General features: G+C 31.3%; 2 protein-coding genes across 3 annotated transcripts; both read left to right on the forward strand.

Moving 5' to 3' along the window:
* Positions 1-2,281: 2,281 nt before the first annotated feature.
* LOC105455295 (gamma-glutamyltranspeptidase 1-like) lies at positions 2,282-13,393 on the forward strand. 2 transcript variants are annotated; one of them, XM_011698517.1, is made up of 11 exons: positions 2,282-2,348; positions 6,136-6,283; positions 6,761-6,885; positions 7,058-7,197; positions 7,396-7,628; positions 7,756-7,916; positions 8,708-8,931; positions 10,421-10,616; positions 11,199-11,364; positions 11,830-11,976; positions 12,537-13,393. In XM_011698517.1, the coding sequence occupies exons 1-11, from the start codon at positions 2,341-2,343 to the stop codon at positions 12,723-12,725; spliced, it is 1,737 nt and encodes a 578-aa protein (XP_011696819.1). In that variant the 5' UTR covers positions 2,282-2,340; the 3' UTR covers positions 12,726-13,393. The 2 variants fall into 2 exon arrangements, with proteins under 2 accessions (XP_011696819.1, XP_011696818.1); XM_011698516.1 differs by lacking the exon at positions 2,282-2,348 and adding an exon at positions 2,355-2,706.
* A 4,513-nt stretch (positions 13,394-17,906) lies between these two features.
* On the forward strand, positions 17,907-22,282 carry LOC105455296 (protein NPC2 homolog). Its single transcript, XM_011698518.1, has 3 exons — positions 17,907-18,104; positions 21,262-21,566; positions 22,000-22,282. Exons 1-3 carry the CDS (start codon positions 18,026-18,028, stop codon positions 22,081-22,083), a joined length of 468 nt encoding a protein of 155 aa, XP_011696820.1. The 5' UTR covers positions 17,907-18,025; the 3' UTR covers positions 22,084-22,282.
* The last annotated feature ends 570 nt before the right edge of the window (positions 22,283-22,852 follow it).

The following is a 22,852-nucleotide window of genomic DNA, read 5'->3' on the forward strand; positions in this document are numbered from 1 at the left end:
CGGATTTTTATGAAGCGACATATCGCGATCCGCTCGATCAATTAATTCAGTTAATGAATAAATGGACACTCTGTTCTGATTATATCGATTTTATATTTAAGATCATCTAAAATACAATCTTTTAAATAGGTAGTCTGTACGATTATTTCATCAATTGATTTAAATAAAAAAAATTTATAGTTCAATTTTATATTTAAAATTATTATATAAATAATAATAAAAAATAAATTATATTTAAATTATATTTTCGATATTTAAGTTAACTGAATATCATCAATTAACTGAATATCATCTGTATAAGATCTCAAATAAGATTGGACTATAAATATTAAAAATAATTAGAACACCTCGGGAAAAAATTTTTCATATAAGAACATATATAAAAATATTTAACTATATATAATTATATGTAAAATTATATGTCCATATATATCCATATAAGTTTTTTCCTTGTAAATTATTTTTGTTATACAAAAAATATAATAATAAAAGGAACATAAAAATAATTAAAGGATAATTTTTACATTGTTTTTTTTTACAAAAAATTAAGTTTGAAAAAATGAGAAAAATTGCTTATATATAATTATATATAAATTATATATAAATGATTAAAAATATACATATATAATTGTATATGAACAATTTTTTCTCATTTCTTCAAAATTAATTTTTTGTAAAAAAAAAAACATTGCAAAAATTATTCTCTTAATTATTTTTTATGTTTTCTTTTTATTATTATTATTTTTCTTGTAACAATAATTTTACAAAGAAAAGAAATATATATGGATCATATGAATGGTCATATTTCGCATTTAATTATGTATAATCATATATAATTTTATATTTTTATATATGTTTATATATATTTATATATGTTCTTATATGAAAAATTTTTTCCCGGGACAGAATAGAATATTTGTCCTGTCGAGAATTATCTCTTTAGAATTGACGAAATCCTCCTTGCAAGGGCTACCAATAATCAGAAAGAATGCACGTTACGTATGTGTAACATATGTTTTGTACGTATGTACATACGTAATGTATGAGTGCGTAACACGTACAATGTGCAACCATATCTATATGGTTACACACATAATGTACACATATGTAATAAAGATATGATTACACTTAGCGTTAAGTGTGCAATGGAAATATACATGTCAGCTTCAAAAAGGTGACTCAGGATGCGCAGTTATTTTACGATATATTACATCTATTTTTATGCGTTTTATAGATGATATTGTAATAATGTGTTTTTTTTTAATTCGTATTTTGTTCGATTTTTATTTTATATCATAGCTGCGTAAACGTAATTTTATTAGAAATTATTATTATGTACCTATATATGTATATATTTGTTGTACGTACTTTTTAGCACCGAGACACGACGTTCTACGTGTCTTCTGATATTCATCGACGTAATTTTATTAGAGGTATCATTTACCTACTTGGAATTTAATCGATTCGATCGTTATTGAGATCTCATAATCTCAGCTGCTCGCAACGCGACGGCTCGCGTGAAGAGACCCGGCATGGCTTGGTATACATTTTAAATAACATATTAATATGTATATAATTTTATTAGTTCTAAACACTTGACACCAAGCCACTACCGTGTCTCCTGATTGTTGTACTGACATATGTTATTTCTAAAATAACATTGCGAAATTCTGAAATAATATTAACTGTAACGTTGTCTATGATATTTGTAATCGTAAAAAAAATTACGATTGTGCAATTTAAAAAAAATCCAGTAAAACTTGTTTTAAAAGAGATTATTGTTGGAATATTCGAGATAATTAGTGACCGCTTCTGTACTTCCCTGAATTTAATTTTACTATGACATAATCTTTCGATATACTATTTCTATCTCATCCGGAGAAAAATCCATTATCTCGAGAAATATAAATTCTATAAGCGAACGCATATATTCTCGTGTGTATTAAACGAATATGTTTATTTTATTATTATTAAATTAATAGAGAGAGAAAGAAAGTCTAGTAAATTTTAATTCGCAAATCAAATCGCCGTGTATTCAATATTAAATTATAGATATTTATTTTAAAATTTATTTACTTTATTACATATTGGTGCCTGCGATAATTTCGAAATTTTCAAGACAAGAGTAAGAAACGTGGATCTGGAATAAAAAAAAGAGATAATATAAATCAGTCGCTCGTTCGTTTTAACTTCCGGAAATTCGTACGAGTGAGTGGGGATGAATAGACAGAAACGGTATCGTTGCTCTTATAAGAGAAACGATCGGCTTAGAGAAACGTTTAGTCAAGGCTGGTCGCTCTGTCATGCTCGTTGCGTTACGTTCGCCTGTATACATACAACATGATCGGGTCGGTATATCTCCTTTTTTTTTATCGCTCCGCGAAGGTGCGGGGGCAACAGGTAAAAATGCCTGTGCTGACATCACGACTTTTGCATAATTTTTTTGTCTGCTCATGTTGAAATGGCCGTATGTCTCGCTAAAACCGCGTTCGACGCGTAAAAAATCGATGAGAATTTGACGTGCAACGTGAGTGAAAGTATATAGCTATCGTCCTTGTACGGACGACATAACAATTGAAACTGACACGGTGAAATGTTTTATTTCTGTAGCTTGCAAAATTTGTGTCGCTTAAACAGTGCAAACATTAGTCGTAGCATAAACTTGTGATTTGCGAGAATGTGCTTGTCGAGTGCAATTTCTTTAACGTAATCCGCTTGAGTATTTATCTATCATATTTATTTGCCGCGAGTCATTATATTTCACATGTAAATTAATATATTAGAAATAAAGAAATCAATAAAATATTCGAGAAATAAAACGGTAACGAAAATGAAACAATACAATTAAGGTATTGTCATATAATCATACTTTAAAAATATTTTAGTGTTTATTGAAACTTATCAAGTTTCACAAACAATAAATTTAATATAAATTAATTTTCTTAAAAATATTATAATTAAATAATTCATAATATTTGATAAATAGCCGATTTTACAAAATAAAACACGTACTACTTTTGTAGTTTATTATGTTAATATCATTTATGGTATATATTTATATTTGATATAGATAACAAAAACGTAAAATAAATATTTAATTTATCTTATAAGAAAAAGTTATAAAATACCTAGTAAATGTTGTAAATTAACGAAAAATTTCATTTTGACAAGTGGATAATACTACTTTCTAACGTAATTTACAATTTAGATTTAAAACAGCTTTTACCATGTTACTCATTACTTTAACCTTGTCAAAAGAGTTAGAAGAGATACAGGAATTGATAATTTTCTGTAGGGATTTCCAGAGACATTGTGTGTTAAAGGGATGAGATTGCTTGATACTCTCGAGAGATTAGCGGTGGCGTAATCACGTGCAATAATATGCCGTATATTGCAATCGCGTCTAGAATTGTAATTATCGTGTACGCGTATAAATACAATTATCATTCTTTGCGTTGCAGTATTTTTTAAAGTAAGAGAAAATATTGAAACTGCATTTTCACGTTAAACCGCGTAGAAATTCACCTCAATTTTAAACCCACCTGATGATATTACATATCGAAATGTTACATTGCTGTGTACGCTAACGATCGCTATAAGTACATAACACTTCTATTATAATTGCAAAGGTATTTAATTCTAGCGACTAACCATAGATAAAGTTGTGTCTACAATTTATGTATGTATTTTTGCGTAGATAGTGCTACATCTTTGTACGAAGACTGAATATAGGTTTTAAAGCGTTTTTTTTACAAAAAATTCTTACAGCCTTCTAACTAATTTATTGTTAAAAAAAATGTACTGACAATTTTTTTGCAACATTTTCATAATCTTTTCTAATTTTAAATCATATATGTGTACTTTTTTTGAAAACTTTTAACTATTTTTCATTCTGTTAAAAAATACTTTTCATGAAAATTTTTTGTGCCGCATAATAGTGATAAATTTCATTTATAGATGTGTGCTCTAATAAATATTTAAAAATTAATTTATATAGAATTGTTTAAATTAATTTATATATTTATGTATATATGCTATACGTTTTTGTTCAAGGCATATCTATTTGCAACATCTGCTAAAAATTTACAATTTACAGTAAAATATAAAATTGTGTGTATAAACACATAATTTTATATTAATATTTTACTGTATATATTATGTATATATTTATATATTTTATATATTATTACATGTATATCATATATTTTATATATATATTATATATTTTATTGAATACGTTACATGTACATAGTGTAATAACTCACATATTATTTATCCACACATTTTAATATCTTTTTATCTAAAGTATACAAAATAAAATGTGCTTGCAAATTATGCTACAATTGTGCAATTTAAAATATTACATTGGTGATTAATTTAATAATTAAATACACATGCACAATTAGCTAAACATACTTATGATTAAACAAACAATGTTTAATTTAATGTTACAAGGACATAATAATTAAGAATTGAGTTGTGGAAAACTCAAGTAACGGTATGCTTTTCAAATGTAAAAATCTGTTACCACATCGCGATAAGTACAGTCGTTCTTTTTTCACATTATCGAGTATTATTTCCGTAAATCGTGATTATTTATAAAAAAGGATTAAAAAAGTATATATACCATCTAAACAGGTTGATCTGTGTCGTTCGATTATCTTCAAAAAAATATTTACTTAATTTTAAGATATTCATTTAATCTATGTTTATTCTTGATTAATAAGGTAAAAAACATATTTTGTCTCTTTATTTCTACACGAGTCGTGCTGCATTAATTCCTTCAAATTATATCTTCATCATACGTTCATAAAGGAATCAGTAGTAGATTGATAAAGTGCGCGATAATTACGAAATATTTACAGATCTGTGACACGTTTAATTAAGTCTACATAATTAACCAGCTGACAGAAAATGGATCTTTTCTGTTTCTCGTAATTTCGAGTCGTACATCTTGAAACTGATAAAGGTGTAATTTGGCGCGACGCTAAATCCGTACGGTGCGTGAACGTATTTGAGTGATGTATACACGCGTTACGCAATCTCAGCGAATTGCATAGTAAATGTCTTCTGCATGCGTAAATCTGTTATTGCACGATGATAACTGGACCACGTTCTCGAATCAGCATCGGCAATAAAGGTGACAAATACACGGCGCGCGATCGCATTGATATCTCTCAAGCGATACATATCTCACACGTTTAATTACATAAACTTTTAAAATCGCGATTCTTATCGTACAATTGTAAACGTTGATTGCGACGTGCTTGTAAAGGAACTTTAGAAATTTTATCTTTACAAACAGTTATTATATCTTTCAATCGTCTAATCGCGATTGCTAACATTGTAGCATGACACTTCAATTTATACGAACGCATATTATTCAAATTTAAAAAAATTACTTATAAACGAATCTTTACGATTGATAAATTTCATGTCACCACATGGTATTGTTGCATATTGTAAAATAACTTTTTTTCGTGTAACACGTAAAATTATTTCACGCTCTACAATGTAATCATGCTATGTTATAATTACATTTTGCTGCAACTAGTAAACCTTTACGATAGTGACGCAGGTACAAATGCGGTCATGGTGAATCATTGGAGCGTACGTAGAGCAACCACGAGATTGTAACCGGCAGAAGCTCTAAGCATCACTGACTTTCATTTTATGATCGCTATTGTGCGACTTCTTTCATCAGTCACATAGTTTAACATATCAGCGTAATCATCGGTTTCCTATAAAAAAAAAAACGAATATATGCACATATATATTAATTGCAATGTACATACAACTCGATTTATTCCAACTTTTCCATTAGTTCTTTATTGCATAACCGGATTTTAATTTACACATAACATAAAATCGGTGCAGTAGAAATAACGAAAAAAAATGTTTTATATATTAAACCCGGATTTCGAATAAAAATCGTATGTAGAATATCGCGCAAATTAAGTTTGTAATGTTTAAAATTAGAAATCACGTTACAGCTGATCTTACAGCTACTACTTACATCAGAAATTTTTTCATGAAATAAACGTGGCTCGACTGTGGATCGATTCTCATGATATCATCAAAAGGATAATTCATAAAAATATGATTTTTAATAGGTTTTTTATATGTTTTGTGCAGAGTGAGAAAAAAACTGATTGCATTCGGAGTGACGGCGGCCGTGCTCGTGGCCATTTTCGTGATATTAATTGTAGTCTTCACGCTCAATTCAGATGTTAAGTGCGGTGCAAAGTTCGTCAGTTCCTCTAAATTGGATCGGTATGCGAAGGTAATATCTGTTAATCAAGAAGTAAATAAAAAAGAAAAACAATGACCGATTAACTACAACGTAATATAAAAAATGTCAATTTGACTCATATAGATATAGATAAAACAAAAGCGTATTCTCGAAGCTATCCATTTAATTAAAATATGGTGTTCCGGAAGGAAGATGATTATTTTCAAATACGTAATACCTCTCGCGCTATCAATATCAGGAAATTAATTAATACAGAATTAATTCGATATTATAAATAACAGCAAATAATAAAAGTAATGCCATATGTGCGTGTGTATTTACTTCGAAAATATATTTTCATTGGAATTGTTATTTCGATAGACGCTTTATTTCATTCTTATTTCCTCGCAAACATCCACGTAGCTTTGTTTTATATGTAAAAGGAAGAAACATAGCGTGAAATACAAAGTGTAATTTAGTATATTGCAAAAGGCTTTTTCTCAGAGTCATTGAAATAATTGTAAATAGGGCGCCGTGGCAACAAACGGTCGGGAATGCTCACAAATTGGTGCGGATATCTTATCTAGAAATGGTTCGGCAGTGGATGCGGCGATAGCGGCACTACTTTGCGAGGGCATCGCGTCCTTGCACAGGTATTATTATAATTTCCATTTTGCAATTTGCAATTTTTTTACTCTCTTTTTCTTGGAATGGAGAAATGACTTCTCTACTCGACAAGATATTCGATTGTACTTGATGTAAATTTGCGAAACAAATTATACGAGCGAGCGGTATATATACTTTTCTACTTTCATTGATTTAAAGCATGGGACTGGGCGGTGGATTTCTCATGACGATATGGGATGCAAGAAGCAAAACGGCGGATTATCTGGACGCGCGGGAGACCGCCCCGATTGCCGCGACGGAGGACATGTTCGATGGCAATGCTCATTTAGCCATGTATGGTAGGATTTTTTTTCGCAGTAAAGCTTACTAAACAGATACGCGTACATTTACATAAAAATTGCACCAAAGTTATATAATAATTGCCGGATGCGACATAGCGACGATTAATTATAATAATGCTTCACTACCTTTGTTCGCGCGTAACAATAGTGGTCCACCAGGACCAAAGTAAACGAATGATATGTGTTGTCAAACAGGTGGACTGGCAGTCGCTGTTCCGGGTGAGCTTATGGGCTATTGGGAAGCGTACAAAAGATACGGGAGATTGCCGTGGTCTGAGTTATTCGAGCCCGCAATTAAATTGTGCAAAACTGGATCGTACGTCAATGAGTATCTCGCCGCGTATCTGACCGAAAAGGAGCCGATGATAAAGAACGAGAGCAGCTTGGCTGAAATACTCATAAATCCTAAGACCAATAAAACGTGGATCGTGAGTAGCGCCTTGCTCTGCGCAGCATCCTTATCATTTTTGAAACTCTCGCTTTGTCTGACGTATGTTATATATACATCTCGTGGAACGGCGGAACTATGAATTAAATAGAGGAACACACTTGCAGGCGGGAGACCGAATAAAGAGACCGAAACTGGCGGAGACGTTGAAGCTGATAGCGGAAAAGGATCCCTCCGTGTTTTACAATGGCATCCTCACTGACAAATTAGTCGACGAGATAAGAAAGTTTAAAGGAATCATCACAAGACGGGATTTTCAAGAGTACAGGTGCGCATTGCGCTTTTAATTTTTTTGTTTTCGAGTATTATGACGGATTCTCGTAAAACGCGGAATTTGTTATTTCAGAAAATATAAAAATTAACTATTGCAGACAATTATAAACTTATCTTTTTTATGGTTAAAATTTTACGAGAAAGCGTAAAATATAAAGGAACATGGCTTACGTTGTGCAGATGTACATATATCGAAACGACGTCGATTTACTGAAATGATAATATTAATAGAAAATTTATTGAATAAACTTAAAAAAATTTATTTCTTTGAATTATATTAAAGAACTGATCGGAAGATCATAATGGAAAATTTATGTTATTGACTATCTTTGTTATCTTACAATTAGTATTAACACGAAACGAGTAAATATAAATAAATATCAGAGTTGCTGGCGGAAATAATGTTAAATGTCTGCATTATCTAGAGTTCGATTTAAAGCTGATAAAAATGTACAGATTAGATACCGTTGGTTTTATAATGACTATCAACAAGAAAATACTTATATATACAAAAAATATATAAAAGTAAACATTAAGCTCCTCTTCCGTTGATTGCGTTCTTACAAATTGCGAACTTAATGATGATATGTCAACAAATGATGACATATATTATCGAATTGGCGCAAAACTTCTTGAGAATCATTTATTGACATATCATCATTAAGTTCGCAATTACAAACAATCTGTAAGAACGCAATCAACAAAAGAAGAGCTTAATGTTTACTTTTGCATGATAGATGCGAGAGTCGTATAGTAGCATATTGATGACGCAAGACTACTTTGCAGACCCGTATGGAGAAAGCCGGTCGCGTTAAAAATGGGAAATCTGACGATCTACAGCGCTCCGCCGCCGGGTTCGGGTGCAATTCTGACATTCATAATGAATGTCTTTCGTCGTCTGCTACCGATCGACAATGAGAACGCAATGTGGCAACGTATAGTCGAGACCTTCAAGTGGGCTTACGCAAGAAGAACAGAACTGGGGGACCCTGATTTTGTCGAAGGCATAGGTGAGACCGCGCATTGTGTAAATCTTTAAAGCAATTTCTCGATAATTATCTTAAAAAATTATACAAGGTGTTCAGAAATTTTACTTCTTCAGGTGATTCAGAACTCAAGAAAGAAGAAACAAAGTTATATGAACATAGGTCCGGAAATGAATTGTTTCCGAATTATAGGTAACCATTTTTAGGTAAAAAAAATCGTAAATAAATTGTAATAATAATTATAATAATTTATAATTATTATGACTATAAAAAATAAATTACGATTTTTTTAAGTTATTTTTAAGCCACCTTTATGTTAAAAGAATCATTTATTTTTCATAGTCATAATTATAATAACCATAATTTATTACGATTTTTAAAATATAAAAGTGGCTATAAAGCGGAAACAATTCATTTCTTTTTTTTTTCTTCTTTTTGAGTCCCGAATCATCTAAAGAAGTAATGCAGGCAAGTTTCCAGACATCCTGTATATAGAGTGTCTCAGGATTTAATGGACAAACCATATTCTACAAGTAAAAATAAGAAAAAAATGTTATATTATTAAAATATGAAATTTGATTAGAAATGCTTTATTACAAAGTTATAAATTTTTATTATAAAATTACAAATATTGAAACAAAATAAAATAGGAAACAACAGAATTTTGCTGAATTGCCATTGCGCAGAATATAAAAGTGTACATTTCATATACCTACAGAAAAATTAAACGTATTTATCTCGTGTGTATATTCATATCGTATTTATTATTTTTGAACAATTTAGTATTATTTTATATCTTAGTAATAAAGCATTTCTAGCTAAATTTTTATGTTTCTTATTATATCTGTTATATTTTTAAACTAGAACATTTTTTTCTTATTTCTTTGTAAAACATACTTCCATAGTTTGTTTTTTTGTTTTAAATCCTGAAATATTCTGTATGTATAATAATATTCCTTGCATATAAAATCTATTAAAAAAGGGCGCGATCAAATGACGCAAAAGTTCTTAAATGCAAATGAAAAATAATAATTTATTTAGTAGCCGTTTTACGAGATCCTTAAGAGACTGATAATTATGTATTAAATTAAGATTGATGAGAAATGTTACAAGCTTATTTAATAATTAAAATATCATGATTATTAATGCGTTAAAGATCTTTTTTATATGAATAGAGACAGTTTTTTTTGCTGACATCGATGTACGTCACAATAAATCATGGAAGACGGCGAGGCAGTAGTTTTCTTTTTCTGTGTGACTTCAAATATGTATATTAACATATTATTCTCTTCAATATCGGATTATAGAATTTTTCCATTACGTCAAATATTTCCACTTAATAATTTGTACAGTATCACGTAACGCATTTGACATAAAACCTGCTGTTTGAGAGCCCGCTTATTTCTGTTTCAGCGCATTTTCTCGAATACATTCTTCGAATCTCTTTCCCTCCCCCCTTCACTCCTCTCGTCAATCACAAAGCATTTAATGCAATGAAATTATTTCTTTGTAGACGCGCTGCTCACCAATTTAACGTCCAACGATTACGCGGAAATGATAAAGAGGAGGATTAAGGACGATCGCACGAGTCAAGATCCGGAGGAATACGGCGTCAACACTACAACAGTCGCGGACGCGGGGACCTCGCACGTTTCCGTCCTCGCCCCCGACGGTTCCGCCGTCTCCGTTACATCGACTATCAATCAGGTGTAAGTAAATTCGTTAGGTAGCAAAGCACTCCGATCGAATTACTTAAATTCCGAGACAATTTGTATAAAATTAATCTGTATAAAATCAACTGCGCTCAAGCTATAATAAGATTTGTTTTTCACTATCGCGGAATTTGGTCGTTTCAAATTGCATTATAGATACTCGAAATACATGCAACGATTCATTTACAAAGTATCAAACGTACATAATATTTTGAATAAAAATATCGGAATTTCCATTCACGGCGCCGATACGTTTCAGGCTAACAAAAACTTTATTGTAACTTTTATATCTCACTGCGTGTATCGACGTGTTAAAAAACGAGGAGAGAGAGAGAGAGAGAAAGAGAGAGAGAGAGAGAGAGAGAGAGAGAGAAAGAGAAAGGAAAACCGATTGAATTCTTTCGCAGAACGTATCCCGAGTATACGAGTTCGACATGTTCGTTCTTGAAAGCGCGCTTTATATCTATTCTTAAAAATGGAACGATTCGACGGACGCGGTCTAAACGGATAGAAATCCCGCGGTGTATAATGCCCAGCAGAGATTTTTCGTGCTCCTTTGTAAGCATCTTTATTTAACAGGCTCGGCGCGATGATACGCTCGGAATCCACCGGTATAATATTTAACGACGAGATGGACGACTTCAGTTCGCCCAACATTACCAACGGCTTCGGGCTGCCGCCGTCACCGGCGAATTTTATTCGGCCCCGCAAACGACCGTTGAGTTCGATGTGCCCGTCTATAGTGGTAAGCCATTTTCAACCGCGAACGTGACCGTCGACAAATTCGCTCGCGGGAACTCGGGTGAATAACGTGCAGCAAAACAGTCGCGCGTTCGGTAAACGCGGCGGCGCGGCGCTTTCGTAAAACGATTGCGAAACGCGCGCGTTTCTAATGAAACGCGTCTATATTAGTCTACAACGAGTTTGCAATTAACTGTCGCCAGATAACCGATTCCGAGAATCGCCTCGGCTCAGTGATGTAATTGCAATTTGCAATCGTCATACGATTGTCCGAAACGATTCTCGGCGCCGTCGCCACGTGAAATATTACCAATATTTCTCACGCAATTCGTTAAGATAGATGTAAAACAGATTTTTTTTTTAAACGTTTCTTTCAAAATGATCTTGAAGGGAATGAGTAAGATGTACGCGGTGATGAGGTCTGGACGGTTAATTCAAGTTCATTTGATTCAATTGTATGATTTCTTAGGTAGATCACAAGGGTGATGTCAGATTAGTGATTGGCGCAGCCGGTGGCTCGAAGATCACGAGCGGCGTGGCGATTGGATTGCTCTTGAATCTCTGGCTCGGTTACGACATAAAGGAAGCAATTGATGCGCGTAGACTTCATCATCAAGTGAGTTCGAGCGACATAAGCATTTGAACTTGACAAAGTAATTTTAATCGAAAACCAAGTTGTAGCATTGTGCCATTACGATCAAATCGACTTTTAATTCCATAATGGCAGTTTAAGAAATTGTTACTAAAATCCATCTCTAAAATTATTATATAATTAAATTATTATTTAATGAAATTACAAAATTATTAAATTTTACATTTTACATATTAAAAATATTTAAAATAGAAAATTAGGAAGATTTTAGAAGATTATATTAGTTGATGATAGTTCTAGAAAAACTGTTATGTTAAAATATAATTATTATTTAATAAAATTCGGATAAATTAAGAATTTAAATAATTTTTTAATCTACGTTTACTGAAATTTTTTCTTGTCAATTATGACTTAGATACTATTTATGCTTCAATGAATTATTTCTTAATTTTCATCATGCGCACGCAAGGAATATTACTAAGACAATTGCTCCAATTATCAAATTTAAACCAATGGAAAACATTGTCGAGTTGTTTTACTTATTTAAAGGCCTTATTCTGAGCAAGCTATTTAAAAAATTGCAGCTGCTGCCGATGAATATCCAGAACGAGAAAGATTTTTGCCAACCCACGTTAGATTACCTGAATAAGATCGGTCACAACGTCTCCACGTTCAGCGGAATTGGCAGCGCGCTTACAGCTGTATCTAAAGAAAACGAATTTATAACAGCAAATTCGGATTATCGTCGACAAGGAACGACAGCTGGATTCTAAAAAATTATTGTATAGAATTCACGCGGATGACTTTACGTAAGAATGTAACATTGATTTCTCTTTGTGCTATCGAAGCTTTTTTTCTAACTGCAGTTACGATTATAATTTAAACACACGGTTACCGATTAATGCTCTCTACATGACATAAAATTTTTGTTTTATCACATTCTATTAAAAAAAAAAGAAGAAAAGTACAACAATACAAAGATATAGCCTTTTCAAATTACAAAGTTATCCGCGAATGATGTGTGGTTAGATAATTGTTATGTAAATACAATTTTATTGTTTTAATTTTAAAAGAAAATTTATGTATTTCAAAATGATGGTTTGATCATTTGCAATATACGCATATCGTATAATAATGCATATCAATTCAAAATATATGAAATATGTAAAAAAATGTATATACATATTTCAAATCACGATTTGATTATTTGCAATATACGTATATAGCATATAATCGACTCAAATAATGATTTACGGATCGATTAGTATGATTTCTACATTGACTTGGCTGCAAATACTTAAAAATTGTAATTATAATTGTAGTACCTTATATATGTATATTTATTTTGTTGTATTTCGATTATCGCATCTCTGTACATATTCCATGTTTCACACATGATTCTAAATATATGAAAATAAAAAACATTTCTGTTTTGTGTTTAGTACAAATTAAATTTATTTCTTAGATATTGTGAACTATGTTTTTTAAAATCGTAGTTTGCGACATAGTTTTAAAGTTGTTTAAACGAAGAGACAGCATACCCGTAACTGATAACATAGGATTCTATTCCTGATAATGTAGGCAACATAATTATTCTGCTGCTAATGCAATGCTTATGCAATGTGAGAATTACACAACTTCATATAAAATATAGCAACAAAATATTTTAATAAAATAAAAAATCAATTACGATGTACGTTGCTAGATGAGTAATGAGTTTTTCTTCTCAGGATCACATTGTAAAACTTGAGATATAATAATTGAAATATTGAAAAGAAGACCACAAAAAATTTTAGTGTCATTAATCGTGGTGTTATTTATTAATGCAAATTAATGTAAATTTATCTTACATAAGTCTAATGCGGTTTGATAGAATTTGAAATATTTCTCACACGCTGCTACTTAATTATAATAATTATCCAAAATTGAAATAATCATGGAGCAAGTTATTCATACTGACTTTATGTAATCAAATTATTAATACTTATTTAGACTGTATTTCCCAACAACCTGCATTTCCATAAACATGCTCTGATATGCACGTGTTAGTCATTCTTGCAGCAAAAAGATTATAATTATTTTATAATTGGAACAGAGTTCCTAGTGTAATAAATAAAATTGGCTTATGTATAATTCAGTACTAATTTTCGAATTAGTAGATCAGCAAATTAATTATTTCAGTCATCATTAATCACTCTTTTCTGACAATGTATTTGTGAAATAGTTTTACAGTTTTCTAAAGGTCAACAGCCAGATAATTTAAAGTTGAAATAATTAAAATAAAATTTAATGAAATAAAAAATATAATTACACGCAAACAGTATACTCCCGTTTGTCGGGATAAACAATGTAATTTCAACATTTTCGGATAAAGATTTGATGACCTATATGAGTAAGATTAATTTATTAAGAAATTAATTTAATATTAATTTTAACTGATTTCTTTTAGCGACGAAAAATAAGAAATTATATTTCTAGTCTCCAAAAATAAAACAGATTTTCAAACAAATTTATATAATGATCTACAATTCAAGAGAATTCGAGAGAATTTTTAGAAACTATTTCTTCAAGGTTGCTACAGTGATTAGTATTCCTTTTGGATTTCTATCTTAATCAATGTACTCGATGTACGTTTGGAATACAAAATGCGTAATTCCTTCCGTTAGTACATGACCTTCATTGATATGACATCCATATTAATACCGGAATAGATTTCTTCCGCATTCACTTCATCAGGACGCATTTTAAACCGATTTTTTTCTTATTTTGAACGGGGCAATTATTTCTATGCAATATACAAATCATGCAATATGCAATATTACAAATCGCTGCAATTTTTGCAATCGAAGTGATCTATCCCACGGAATCTTTTGTGCGAAAATCCTTTTTAAACCTTTTATCCTTCAGGTTCATTTTACTTTCGAGATACTTGAGCAAATTGTAATTGAAGATTAACTGCAGTAGTAGAAGATGAATTGTACATTTAATAACTTTTAGCCAACTACAAAAAGGACAGAAACGTTCATCGTCACGCAGGAACAATTTCAGAAAAATTTCATAATTGCCCTCTGACTCATCCAGATCATTATGTTGACTCAACAAGATAATTCGCGGTAGCACCGCACAATCAACGTTACCTTCTATTTCGTGAAACATATATATGTGTACGTATTACACAAAATAACGTTGCGGCGTTTTATTACACTATCTCACGGCGGTGTTTTACTAGGCTATTTGACGTGTAAGAGAGCCGTTTTACTGTTTCTGAAAGCTTTTCATTAGTCACCAAACCGCATACGGAGGGGATTGGATTTGCATGCATATTCGATGTTATTATTTCTCGTGCAAGGCAATTTTCCAAGAACGGAGACATTATAAAGTCAATGTGTTAACTTTGACATGGTGATATCACGAGCATAAATCAAGCAACGACAAATTTCTTGTCCGCGCCAGAAATTCCGATTATCTACACAATGATTATGATATTTACGCACCTGGAAAATCCGATTACGATTATTTTTCTTATATCGCCAGTTTCACGCACATATTTTTTTTGTCATGGACAGATCGGTTGCGACACTTTTTTTTTATAGGTTTTAAAACTAATATTTTGCAAATGCGAACCACGATCGGTGTTATACTGTCTCTAGACTAAAGATTATAGTACATCGTGGTTCACATTTGTAAAATATTAGTTATAAAATATATATTACGTAAAGAAAAAGAAAAAAAAGCAGACCGTTGTTCTTGTCTGATTATTTATCAAGCGTATAGCGAAGCACGTTTGGGAGCGAGCTCGTGTGATATTACGTAGGACTCTTCCGCTTCAGCTATGCCGAGTTTCAACGAGATACATTGTCCGATATGATGCCGACGTGGCAATAATTTCAAGAGTATACACACGGTTTACGGAACTTAATCGAGATCCTCGTTTGCCATTGAAAATAAGGAGGCTCATCCAGTCGCAGAGAAAGAGAAAGAGAGAAAGAGAGAGAGAGAGAGAGAGAGAGAGAGAAAGGGGGAGAGGAGAAGGGAGAAACTGAGAAGGAAAGGGACGAGATGGTGGACAGAGATTCTTAATTTCCGGTGCTTTGTTCTTGTGACCATGGTGGTCCGTTTCATTTCCGTTTCGTTGTGCCGAGGTAAACGAAACGAAGTTCAGAAAAAAGGAGGAATCAAACATTATGAAGACCGCTGCGAGTTACGTTTAAAGCGTGGAACTTTTGCGCGCTATGATTGCTGAGTTATTTATCGCACGTATTTAAACGCGACAATCGATGATTAGTCGCAGAATATTAATCATAATATTTAAATGTCAATACTCTAATAATGCGCAAAACTGCCAATTCGGTTTTTAAAAAAGCGTTATGAAAAATAATAGAAAGTATTTTTTTAAACAAATATTAATTTCATCGTTATTTTCACGGTGCAATTTAATTGTAACGACATTAAAATTGTGCCAAACATATTTGATAACAAGAATGAAGAATGAACATAAATTGTGTTTGAAAACATTTTCCAGCTACAAATCTTGTTGATCTTGCATAATTTTTTAGTAAAACAGATTCGTAATCTCGTGAAGATTCGTAATTATCGTAAAAACAGATTCAGTATATTTCCTTTATACGTCATAAACACACTGATTTCACAAGAGCCTTCCCCATCCCCGCAGAAAATTACTAACTGTGGTGGAGTTTATATCTTCCAACTTAGCGACACGTGTGAAGTTAATTACTATCAGTCCATACTTATATAGTCAAAGGTATCATATGCGTATAAAAATAGCTTGTTACTGCAAATTAAAATAAAAAAAATATAATAATTTTAATATATGTATGATAACCTTTGATCTGCAATTTGCATAGTAAATAGTAATCTTATCGAAACTGAAAACTTTAGATTGGTAAGATAAACAACATTATGTGGTTACATATTTATATAAATGTTAATAATTAATTTCTAATAATAAATACTAATAACTAATATAATTAAGTTGTTATACATTTTTATATAATTTATTTGCATCAAACGCGCAAATAAGACGAATTTATGTTTATTATAGCTGTAACTCTCTTTACAAGCCAATATTTATCTCTGTTGTAAAACAAACGTCTTCATTAGATATAATATGTTCACGAAACGGAATTATTAAATAAATATCACATGTTCGTGAAAGTACTGTAAAGTATTGTAAAGCGTTTTTTAGTATTAAACTTCGTTATTATTAGCTACATTATAATTTTGAAGTATTAAGCAGATAATAACTAATAATAACGTATCTAACTAGCTAATAATAACGTATCTTGAGCAGATATACGTTATTATTAGCTACATAATTACAAACTGATAGGTAAAGATACATGTATCAACAATTTAAGTTTGAAATCTTTAAATTCTTCTTTTATTTTTTCCAGGCCAGTCGTTAGTTTAAATGTAAATTTATTAAATGTTCTATGTTGTGTAACATATACATATATGTAATTCAAGTAAGAAAAAAACAAGTACTACTATAAATAAATAATCAAATAAAAAATTAATATGTGCTTAATACTTAATAATAATAATTAATACATTGAGAATTATTTTAAGACTTTTACATTAATATACGTGTTATCTGATATCTCTACTAATAAAATTTTGAAAATATTTATTATTAGGTTTAATAATTTTCTTATAAATTAACTTATCAACATCTGTTTATCGTGGCAGCAATTCTGCTTCCTTTTAAGTATGTTTCCACTCATTTTTATTCTGATTGATTTCCGCAAATATATATATTTAAGCTGATTGTTTTAGATGTAAATTATCTTCTGCAAAGAGGTAACAAAGGCTTGATCTTTTTTTTTAACTCAACATGCGAATTACTTTATGTGGACTTCGATATGTTGTTTCCTTCTCCCCTTCCTTGGTGAGGTACACCTATAGCAGGAGTTTGACGAACGAATCACTAGTAGGCACCTGTGACCGCGTTCCGACTACAGTCGTCAGTCGAGAGCCGGAGTTGGGTCTGATCAGACCCACAGCACTTTGACGAGGTTTCTTGAACGGGAAAAGCAGAAGCACTTTCACCGAGATGCTGAGGGAAACGTTTCTCGTTTTCGCGGCGCTCGTCGTGTTCGCCGGTGCCACGGAAGTTTATCAATGTGATTCTGGTACGTAAAAAATCGCAGAAATATACAAATATTATGAAAAATATATTAGCTTATTAAAAAATAGTTTTTAATTTCTCCTAAATCATATTTGAAATGCAGATTGTTTCAGCAAAATAATAATTAATTTTTCTTTCTTCAATTTTTAAGTTAATTTATTTATTATTCACGTAGCATTACGTAAATACATATAAACGGATTGATAAACGAAAATTTGCTGGATTATAATTAATCAATCAACGATAAAACTGTCATTTCAAATACATGCGAGAAAGAATTTATTTTCTACAGATAAAGCGTGTTATAAAAAGATTTACGAAAATAATTATAAAATTTACTTTTAAACGTACTGAGAACCATGATCGTCTTAACAGCTTTTGATGTCACTAGAAAAGTCACAGACTTCAGATGCGTATTTTAAAATTAAAACTGCTTCTCTTTACGCGAGAGAATCTGTCGATATCGTTGAGTACCTTTGTGAAACTTTCTCATCACGCTACATCGCGTTAAAATTTTATTATACAAAGCGTTTCTAAAACATTCGACCAAAGTATATCACATTTTTCTAATCGTAATCTCAAAAATGTTAGAAGTATATAAGAAGTATGTAAATATTTTCTTTTTAAGTTTTCAAGAAGAACAAACATGTCATTTTAACTCTTAAACAGGAACGTGAGTTTTATCAAAAATTTGATATGTTTTATCTCTAGAAGAATTAGTAAGTAATGACAATTATCTATAATGTCTGACGAAAAGTACTCAAAAATCAATAAACAGAGATAAAAGTAGAGATAAAAATAGAAAGGAAAATAAAAGAATCTTATAATCAAAGTCCGTCGTTAAGGCAAATATAAAAGTAGTACATCAGACGGACACCACACATACCTATATTCCAGTTAAATTGCATATCTTATTGTTATTTCATATTTAATTGCTATTATTTATTTTTTAGTAATAAAAATTACAAATGAGTAAGTTTCAGACTTAGACGAGATTTTCGATAATTTGTAGAGTGCATAATGTTTCAAGAGCTTCTTGTTTCTTCTCTCCACGTTCGAGGACGACTGATATTTTCGTTTCAACATCGTTATAATTCGAGCTAGTCACGCAAAATAAATACAACAGAACACACAAACATTGCTGTCTTATATGTAATATAATTGAGTATCCTGCTTTGCTGACTGTATTTCGAAACATTTAAAATGAATTATTTATATATAATTATTAATTATATATATATATACATATACATATATGCAATGAGGAATTGTTGCGAAACAATTTTCGATATTTATTATAAAATTCTTTTTACGACAAATGTTGCGTATTGTCAAACATATTAATATCGTCTTGTTAAATTGGTCCAAATATCGTACGAATATCTGTCGGTAGGTATTATCCGTAACCGAACAAAGTCGAGTTTTTTCTTTAGAGATTATCAGAGACAAGATCATTTTTAAAATTATCACGCGAGTTGAGCATCGAGCAATTATGTCGAAGATTGCTTCTCATGCTCATGGCAAAGGCTATAATTAGTTATCGTAATTTTATTACTGTATGATGCGCTTAATAACCGCTAATTGTTGGAGATACAATGTGAACGAGGCAACGAGCTGCAGTTATTAATACCTACATAATTACATATAAGAAACGTAATTGACAGCACACGGTGAAAGTGACGAACGGAATACTAACGTGTGCGCGTTTATTTACGATCAATATGTTTCGACGTTAGAATTTCAAACTAGAAACTTCGCGTCGATGGGAGTATATAAATATTTCGATTCGTATATTTTTTTTCGAGTAAAATCTCTTTGTGGATATTTTCGAAGCGCCGAGAACGAAGTCAATGGGAAAGAATATATGGAGTATAGACTGACCGATTTGTGAACACCGTTAGAGAATTGTAACTGTACTCTCTAAAATTGAATTAGTGGAATCATCACTGATTTTTCAGTATATTATCACTAAAAGAAATTAAATACTCACTGTTTATCACAATTTTAAGTACATTGAAAATCGGTGATGATTCCCGATTCACTTTTAGAAAGTAGCTTTTTAGACGTTAGTATAACGAAAAATATATTGTGCTACTGACACTAAATGCGTCATATACACATATCGTCTATTTTGCTCTGATAACACGTTCGTTCCAACGCGCACGCACGTTTTGTAATAATAAAATATATTTGTACCGAACGATGCTTTCAGCTGAAATTTTTCTTTTGACTCACTACACACTTTTAACTGGATCAGTCACAAAAAGATCGTTCTTATAAAAAATGACAAGAATTAAAATCGCGCATGTCACGTTCATGCGTGAGTATTCGATTTATATTCACTTTTATTGTCTAGAATTTTTTGCTGGCCGGCTGATTAGTCATTTTAGCAATGACCTTCAGTTGTGGATACAGTCATGATCGTGAAAAACAAACATATCATTGCCTTCCAACTAGTAAATAAACTTACTTTTTTTTCCACAACACTCTCTACAAACCGAAGACTTACGTAGAGGAAAACTACTTATTATCAATGTCTCGATTAATCGTTTTTATGCTATCTTGTCTGCTTTAAGATTGTATTAATTCAGCACTTTAATAAAAATTTATTTCCACCAATGTCTGATAAAATTTTTAAAATTCTTGAGAATTAATCGTTAACTAAATCTATTACAATGCAAATATGACAATTGAACAATGTACATTCACTTTCATATTCATTACTTTCTCTTACGTTACGTTCTCAGACAACGATTTTGAGTCTCGCTGAGGAAAATCAAGTCTCTCAAGGCGATCACCTTTTGAAGGTGAAACCTCCAAGTCGTCAAATTTTTTGTTATCATTCATTCTTTTTTTTTTACTCAAGCGTATGAACGTGTATTTTTCGAACAAAAAAACGTGTGCAATATTACTTTAATATCAAATTATAGCCTCTTGTAAATAAAATATTCATATGGTCTGAATATTACTTTAATATCAAATTACAGCCTCTTGTAAATAAAATATTCATATGGTCTGACTAATGTATTTGTGACTTATGTAATCGAATGCGAAAATACGGGCGCAAATTATATTCACAACATATGTTGCAGTCATGTAGTTGCGTTATGTTGTTGTTCACTTACAATTTACATAGACTCATTTACAATTTATGGTTTTAGATACCCCGTTCGCGGATCCCAGTCAAGTCAGCGTATCCGGCTGCGACAAACCTGAGTGTTTATTGAAACAGGGAACGACTGTCGTCATCGAGGTCAGACTCGTGCCTAACCGAGAAATTCAGGGCTTGAGTAATGATGTGAAAGCACTTATTTCTGGCGTACCCTTGCCCTTCATCGGAGTCGATGGAACAAACGCCTGCGATAATATTTACAACGCCGATGGTAGCAAAGCTGGTTGCCCCTTGAAACAAGGCGGCGAATATCTATACAGAAACAGTTTTCCCGTGCTGTCGATATATCCCAGGGTAATCTTGCAAACTTTTTGAGAGAAAACTCATTAAGTTGTTAATAATTAAATATATAATACTGCAAAAAATGCATAGGGTACAGCGGGGTAATTTGAATAGTGGGGTAATTTGGATAATAGTAAGCATTTGCATGAAGAATTTCAGAAAAATAAGAGATTTTAAGATACATTTTATAATATTATATCAGATATTGATATAATGAAATGTATCTTAAAATTTTTTATTTTTCTGAAATTCTTGCAAATGCTTACTATTATCCAAATTACCCCGCTGTACCCTATAATGTAACGTTGACTAATAACGCAAGCCAATCATGTTAAGGACACCTTGACAATGAGTATACAGTTCACTTTTTTAATTATGCGCAAATTATTTCTTTCGTAACCAGTTGATTTTAGCCGGTTGTAACAAATATTTCTCATATTTACAGATTTCTGTGCTGGTACGTTACGCATTACGAGAAGGAAATGATAGAATTATATGCTTCGACATACCATCGAAGATTACGAAATAAGCTGCTTGCTGACTTTGGCATATCACAATTAAAAGTCATATAGTGTGCGTAGACGATGTAGCTCTGAACTTATGTAATTTCATTGTATATTACTACATGCAAATAATCCTTGTAATGCAAAAGTATGCCATACATATACGTGATGCGTGTATATATAAAATATTTTTAATAAAATAATTACCTTTCTATTTTTAATCAAGATTTTCGTTTCGCTTATTCTGTCCATTTTCGACGCATTAGGTTAGGTCAATAGAATTTTTGCTAGAGATAAAATTACTGTGCCCAAATTAACGCACATATATTTTTATAAAGCACTAAAGTAATTATTAGCAGTATTAAATTTTTAACCACGTTTCTAACTGACAGTTGTTAAATGTTTAAAGTCCATGAACTAGTCACGTAGACGTAGACTATAATGAGTAACTTCCACTTCCGACGATTAGACAGTAAAATGTAAGTATTGTAAGGATTATGTAACATTTTAAATGCATTTCTGGTGTTAAGCTGTATCACAACACAAGTAAATTGTATCGTGGATATTTTAACTGGAGATAATTAAAAAACTTCGATCGTTTGATAGTACCGTAATAATAATGAGCATGCTTAAAAATATGAATATAACGGCCAAATTAATTATAGAAATCAGATTTCGATTTTGACAATTCAATCTTCTGTGCGCTCGGAATTGCTCGAAGTTTTTCTTCGTACATTTCATGCCTTTGTTTCTATAAGTCGAAAGTGCAATATATTTGCAATCATCGTCGAGTTT

The sequence above is a fragment of the Wasmannia auropunctata genome, unplaced genomic scaffold (assembly GCF_000956235.1).
Source record: "Wasmannia auropunctata unplaced genomic scaffold, wasmannia.A_1.0 LD335903.1, whole genome shotgun sequence".
Classification (NCBI taxonomy): Eukaryota; Metazoa; Arthropoda; class Insecta; order Hymenoptera; family Formicidae; genus Wasmannia; species Wasmannia auropunctata.

Coding starts and splice junctions, on each gene's coding strand:
- LOC105455296 (XM_011698518.1), top strand. CDS start 18,026: ATGCTGAGGGAAACGTTTCTCGTTTTCGCGGCGCTCGTCGTGTTCGCC. Junction 18,105..21,261: donor AGTTTATCAATGTGATTCTG/GTACGTAAAAAA, acceptor TTATGGTTTTAG/ATACCCCGTTCGCGGATCCC. Junction 21,567..21,999: donor TGCTGTCGATATATCCCAGG/GTAATCTTGCAA, acceptor TCATATTTACAG/ATTTCTGTGCTGGTACGTTA.
- LOC105455295 (XM_011698516.1), top strand. CDS start 2,678: ATGTGCTTGTCGAGTGCAATTTCTTTAAC. Junction 8,932..10,420: donor TGATTTTGTCGAAGGCATAG/GTGAGACCGCGC, acceptor ATTTCTTTGTAG/ACGCGCTGCTCACCAATTTA. Junction 11,365..11,829: donor CGATGTGCCCGTCTATAGTG/GTAAGCCATTTT, acceptor ATGATTTCTTAG/GTAGATCACAAGGGTGATGT.